The sequence below is a fragment of the Limulus polyphemus genome, unplaced genomic scaffold, assembly GCF_000517525.1.
Source record: "Limulus polyphemus unplaced genomic scaffold, Limulus_polyphemus-2.1.2 Scaffold2851, whole genome shotgun sequence".
Lineage (NCBI taxonomy): Eukaryota > Metazoa > Arthropoda > Merostomata > Xiphosura > Limulidae > Limulus > Limulus polyphemus.
Window position 1 is genome coordinate 130,667 of NW_013668461.1, and position 7,040 is coordinate 137,706.

At 32.5% G+C, this 7,040-nt stretch overlaps 1 protein-coding gene across 1 annotated transcript in view; it reads left to right on the forward strand.

Annotated features, from left to right (window-relative positions):
* Positions 1-3,942: 3,942 nt before the first annotated feature.
* LOC106468056 (profilin-2-like) overlaps positions 3,943-7,040 on the forward strand; it is a 16,204-nt gene continuing 13,106 nt past the window's right edge. The window contains exon 1 of the mRNA XM_013928454.2: positions 3,943-4,200. Coding sequence (XP_013783908.1) covers positions 4,078-4,200 — 123 coding nt within the window. The 5' untranslated portion in view covers positions 3,943-4,077. The remainder of the gene's footprint in view (positions 4,201-7,040) is intronic.

The following is a 7,040-nucleotide window of genomic DNA, read 5'->3' on the forward strand; positions in this document are numbered from 1 at the left end:
AGCATCAAATGGATCTTCTTTATGTTGAAATTCATGTGCTCCAATTTTAACAATCTCTGTGCGATGTGTTGTCTGTTGTATCAAACTTCATAAATCCAATATCCCCGTGTGTTAAAATATTTATTAGATCATCCTCTTTTGGCTTAGCAACACTATTCTATGGATTTGTTTCTGACAAAGTAGAATCCTCTCGTTTATTATTATTGTAGCTTTCAACGGGAGAGAGAACAGTTTATTCATTGTTTTCTTTTTCCAATGAAATAGCATGTTCACAATATTGCACTTTGACCTCTTTGCTGCCATCAAAAGGAACAGATGCTGGCTTACGGTTTGGATCTAGATGTAATAATAATGACAGAAATTTAGCTTTATACATCTAAACTAGACCTTAGATTTGGGTACATAGATTGAAAGCACCTTGTATTGAATCTACCCAGATTTAGATATAATCCTGCCTCATCAATTATAGATTTAGATTTATTAGGCCTAACTTTTAGAACAAATGTTACATCTAGATCTATTAACTTAGTCATTAGATCTGTCCCAGTGCAATGACTAGTTTAATAGTTAGTATAGGTCTACCTATAATATAGGCTACAATTTGTATGATGATGGACCTAGGGTCTAGAAATAAAATTATAAGTGCAATTAGACCTAAAGTCTAGTACATTAGTTGGTGTAAGACATGATTTACAATCAGCCAATACATTTACAAACCACTACCTTAGGCCTATAATGTTAACTAGATCTAGATCTAGGTCTTGCCTGTTGCATATATTGCCAATCTTGCACACCAGTTAATATGTTACATCAATCTCATATTTTCCTTTTGTTGAACATACACTTACTTGTACGTTGTACTCTAGGACTTGTATTTGATCTACAGATGAATGATGGAATAGTGTAATTTACTTCTGTACGTCAATTCGGTCTCACTGTATTTCAGATGGCGTCTTTTAAAAGTTAAAACTGCAAGCGTAATACACACAAATAATTTAACACTGTGTCGTATTTACTTAACGTAGGGCAGTTGCGCTATATCCAAGGGGAGGGCATAATTGTTAATTAATAGGCATTATAGGCCAGAGGAGATTTGCGCCCTTTCACACCTGCGCCCGGGGGCGACTGCCCTCCTCTTGCTACGCCACTGACACCCTTTGCAACAGATGATAAACGTGGTGAAACCGTTTTTTTTTCTCACTAATGTTGGAGAATAAATATGCTTGTAGGTAAAATCCCAATATGATCACTTGTTGAAAGAAGGTGGAGAATCTATTATTTTCGAGTAGATCTGACTTAGAAATATATTTTAATTTTTTGTAACTGTGTTTTTATTATGATTATCTTTGTGCTTTGAAATAATTTACATATTTTGTTTTTTGCAATGGATTTCTGCTGTATTTTATTTTACTTTGTATTTTATTTTCTTATTTGTAGTTTAAAATTTAGTTTGAAATGTTTTAATTTTGTTTATAGTGTAACAGGCTGCCATTTTTTTAGTTTTTTATTGTTTTGAATTAATTATATATTTATTTTCTTTTAATATTGCTTTAATTATATTGAATTGTATTGTGATTTTGATCTTATTTTTCAGTTTTATTCTGCTTTTGTTTTGTTCTTACTTGTTGCTGGTATTTTTGTGTCATCCTCTTGTTGTCTTCCTGTAGGTGTTAATCACGTCGTGTGTGTGCTTCCTGGGGAAAAATATTACATTTTTCTGACCTATAATTAATTCTCTAATTCGGCCAGTAATGTTTAATTTTAAACTTCGTGCGGGATTCCCCTGAGATAATGAGGGTTGTAATCACTGAATTACTCATGAATTTCACCCTTCCATAACTAGAATAGAAACTATCTTTAGTAATATTTATTTAGATATATTTTGCTGTACTGTGAAACTAAGGTTCCACAGTTCCAGGTACCCTGATCGTCAAATAAATTCCCGCTTCCTTCACACTAGTCTGTCATTTCAAAATTAGCCTTAGTGTAGCTTTGCATGAAAACGAACAGGTTATTTTTCTAAATTCTCATGCAGGTTTTCTGCAGATACCATGACATATTTGTTAATCAAATGTAGAAAGTCGTAAATATGTACAAATAATTTTACTCGGGTAAATATTGCATATGTTAACGGCTAGAAACTTTAACCTTATGTCTGAACAAAGGGGTGGCATACATCTTTCTACAAATTGGAACGATTTACAGATTTTTCAGCGTTGGGTTCACGTATATTACACATTAATGTTTTGTTTGAATTTCGGCGTAAATCAAAGTTAACTTCGTCCCATGAGGCATTTCTAAGAAAGTTCTTCCCTCACTCCAGCACTCATATAAAGTATTGGCAGAATGCGTCCTGCTAGAAGGTGAAATAAAAACCCATATTACACTTTAATGTTTTGTTTGAATTTCGGCGTAAATCAAAGTTAACTTCGTCCAATGAGGCATTTCTAAGAAAGTTCTTCCCTCACTCCAGCACTCATATAAAGTCTCGGCAGAATGCGTCCTGCCAGTAGGTGAAATAAAAACATAATTTTTACTGTGGATAAAGATTTGGGTTAAAGAATCTGCAGAATTAGAGGCCTGTCATTAGGTGAAATAACAATATATTCATTTTACTGTGAATAACGTTTTTTTTCACTAGTGTGTATGTTTTTCTTTCCTTCACTTAATGGATTCGATTTATTCTCTACATAACATGTCCAGGACCTGCATTTTGCTGATACTTTTAAATTTATCAGTGAGACATAAAAGAATAAAAATAGATTTCATCATATTGATCATACAAGAAATTCGAATTTCAATGTTAAAAAGCCTTCATGTGGCTCGGCGGTAAGACTGAGTGTTTGCAATGCTAAAAATTGGGTTTCGATACCAGATAACCAATTGTATAGCTGTGGGCTTAACAACGAACAAAATGTTAAAAATTAGTACTTTCATCATAAATACTCTATCCAATAGTTTCTTTAAAAATTTAATTTTTTTCAATTCTCAAAATTTTGAAAATTTCATATATTCTGACTACTTAAAGCCAAAAAAATTTTATGGTATTTTCTTTGAAAATATTGCATCTTTTCGATGAAAGACCAAAAATTCTTTTAGAAAGTGTAAATACATTCTAGTATTAAGATATGAATATGAAAAATAAAATACTTGTTCATATTTGTGCAAATAGAAATGAAATTTAGAAGTTAAGCTAATATTGTTAATTAATTTTGCCATAAGTTATATTTATATTTCCATCAAAGATAAGAATGACTGTATCTTATAATTACCTTATGCAATTCACTTTGAGGTCACTGAAAAATCAAGAAATGAACGTGCATTACACAGTTCAAATAACATAATTTACAAACAAAAATGTTAAACTAGAATTGTACTCCAAAATTATATACAAAATTTAATTAAATAAAATACTGTAATGTTTTTTAAACCATATTTCAACAGATTAAAACAACATTTGTTGGTATTTTCGAAATCAACAGTTTTAGTCAAATTAATTAGTTCAATACCTAAAAGATGGCAGCATTTTAGCTGAATAAACATCAATCAGTGACGTAAATATGACTCATAAAGACGTTTGGCGCGTAAGAAATAAGATACAAGTAGAATTATACGCGAAAGAAACTAATCCCATTGACAGCGTTTGTCTGATAATAAAGCAATGTAGTGATAACAATATAATCTAAGTTTTACTAACTCAGCTGTTGTTTTTAATAAATTATAATTTCGAATGAATTTTACTCCCTCTTTTAAATTTGAAGTCACTTGCACAAAATATAAAAACATAAATTTACTAATAATATTAGTATTTGTATGTGATCATTTTTTAACATATGGTTTATGGTTAAGCCTGCTCTCTTTCACAGCCAGCGCCAAATGGTTCACATCTCATGTGCTTCTTAACCTAATTGGTGAATGTTGGGTAGCGGAAGAATACAACAGACAACTTACGAAGCCGGCAAGGACGTACTAGAGTTACACTACTTTTGTTTAAACGTCGGACACTGTTACAAGTGTTGGAGAAAATTTTAACTAAAGAACTTTAATTTTATTTTTTTTAACCGAAACTTATTTATTATGTCTTGGCAAGTATACGTTGATGATCATATCTGTTCTCAGGTCCAGTGTAGGATAGCAGTTATTGCAGGGCTTGCTAATGGAGGAATATGGGCTAAACGAGAAAATGACCCAAATGCACAGGTAAGTTATTATTCCACCGTACATGCTTAGATGAAGAGCAAACTTTAATAATAATGAAATCATAAATAAACAAACTTAATTCTTTTGTGATTTAATACCATAAACTGGTTTACATTAAGTCCTTTACGAAATATAACTTATTTCTAAGCCAGACATGTTGACCTTACCTTGGCACTCGGTAACTACTATTACTGTCAGTGTCACAGTGTTAGTAAGGGAAACGGTTTTTGCGTTGGTACTACTGAACTGGTATTAGTAATAACATGTCTTAGTTTTGTAGTTATTGTAACTAGTAAAAAAAAGCGTCATGATTATTCAAATCAATTTTCTGTTACGTATCAATGCTAAAGTTTTCGTGAAACCAAAAAATAATAATCAAAATTCCATTACATTGGTTACAACCAAAGCATAGAGAGTACCCATCTAACAAACAAAATAAACAAGGAATAATCAGTTTTCAAACCATAATTGGTCTAACTTTTGTTAGTGAGAACTGACTAGCAGGAAATGCTTTTTGTTTTAATATTAGTCAGCTCAAGATATTGTGCATTTATTTGCTGTTTGTTCTTTTTTAATTAGATGTTCTGTTTAGAAACAAACTTAGAATAGTATTGTTAGGCTTTGCATCATTATATCATTGTTATACTTATAAGTTTATAAGCTATATTAGTAAAAGCACAGCCTGGTAAAAATTTGGTGTTAGTGTAGGGGAGATTGACAGACTTGTTTTAAAGTTGTATGTGACTAAACCACTATTATTGACAGGAATGTATTCTATACTGTCACAGTTTTGTAAGAAATAACTATAATTTGATGACTTATTACATATTAATTAGTGTTTACATTCGATTAGACACATCCTCGAAATACTTTGGAATGATAATTATTTATTTTGAAACAGCAACAGTGATTAACGAAAATCTGTAATGCAAAATAAATAAGGAAATACACTTACAAATTTTTTATTCATTAATTACTGTGTACACTAGGGATCTGATAAGCAATAATTAGAGATTATTCTGGCCAAGTACTTGTCTTTTAACGAAATTGGTTAAAGTGTTTTCGGCTTTGTTTGTTCGTTTATTGTTTTAACACAAAGCTACAAGGTAGTTTATCTGTGCTCTGTCCTCTGGGGTATCGAAACTAGAACTTTAGCGTATAAACCATCACATTTACCGTTGAACGCCAGTGGGTATTGTATTTACGCTGATAAGCAAATATAGTTTTCAGGATTAGAAGTCATTCATACTGGTGTAGCTTGCTTGCACTTATAGTAGAAGAGGAAGTTTACCACTTTAACTTTAAATGTGGTTTTTACCTATTGAGATGAATGTCATGAAAAAATAAAATATTTTAAAATGAATCCCTTTTATTATAAATGTCATTTCTACTTAAACAAAGTTTAGACATACACTTTTTTTTTGATATTGATGAAATGCATTTTTTGTGTGTGTGTTTCTGAGCTGTTTTACTCGTAGATGTAAGATTGGCCCAAAAATTGCAACTAGCATAACATCCTGCACTCCGCTGCGGGTTTCAATGGCCCTCTCATGATTCTCAGATGTCCCGATGTACCGATTAATCCCCTTCAATTTCCCCAATTTCTTTTATAGATACCCCAAGGGGAGTCTATACCCAAACAAACCTCGTTAGTACAATCGTCTGTGGTACCTAAGCACGTGTGTCAGATTTGGTCCCACTATTTTGTGAGTAAAGATTTGAATACAATTTTAAACATTACGCCCGAGATCCTTAGGGGAGGGTCGAGGGTCAGAAAAACTTAATTACGATGCTAGATTCAGGTTCAGCGACTCAGAAAAGTTATTGCTAGACTTCGTCATGCCTGAATGACATTCCTGGCGCGTTTTAGCCCCCCACCCCCCATGGGTGTTAGGAGGAGGCTAAGCCATATAGATAGACACCTCCTGGCCACCTCAAATCCGCTTGCCAAGTTTGGGTGCTGCAAGCTCCAAAACTTTCCAAACAAAGAAACAAACCGAGAAAATAGAGTTAAAAGAAATGCTGCATTTAAATAACTTAAATAATCACTTAATTACTCTTGATAGAGATCGGAAAGGTTTTGTACAAGCCGCACATTATGGGGACCAGTGATTGTAGAGTAATAATATACGTTGCGGGCGACCCTATGGCGGAAACGTACGTCATTAATGGGAGGTAAGATGGACCCTAATGAACTCGTAAATCAATCACAAAAAATAATAATAAAAAAAATTGTTGCACATGGATAATCTTTCTTTTGCGCCATATATCAGCTGTCTAGAATTCCTCATTGTTTGAAATCAACAAAGTGAAATTCCATGAAATATCTACTCTGTGATTATAAAAAATTCAAAGTGCTTATCTTAGATCGAAGTTATTCAAAAAAGAAAAAACAGTAAAAATTAAATGAAGCTTTGATCATTCCCATCCGCCAGTGTGTTTATGAACGGGGTTACGTAAACAATAGCTACATATAATTCACTCTAGATGGCAGCACTTCATAACTGATGATATACAAAAGTAACCGTTTTACTTTTGTCGAAGGGGACCGTTTTATATCACTTTACCTGTCGTCATTCTACAAGTTCTTTTAACTTTCATTAGTTTAATTCTTTGAGCTATTTAAACTTGCAGTGCTAATGTATACTGTCTAGTAAACCTTTTTCTCAAAGTGGTTGTCGTCTTCTGTATATGGTGTTGAATATATAAGGCCAATTAACCATCGTTGAATAACGTTTTTCTTTAAATGTACTGAATAATTTAGATTACCGTATTTTTCGGAATATAAGACGCACCCTTATTTTGAAGACAAAGTTTTTGGGGAAAAAAAGCTACAGTCG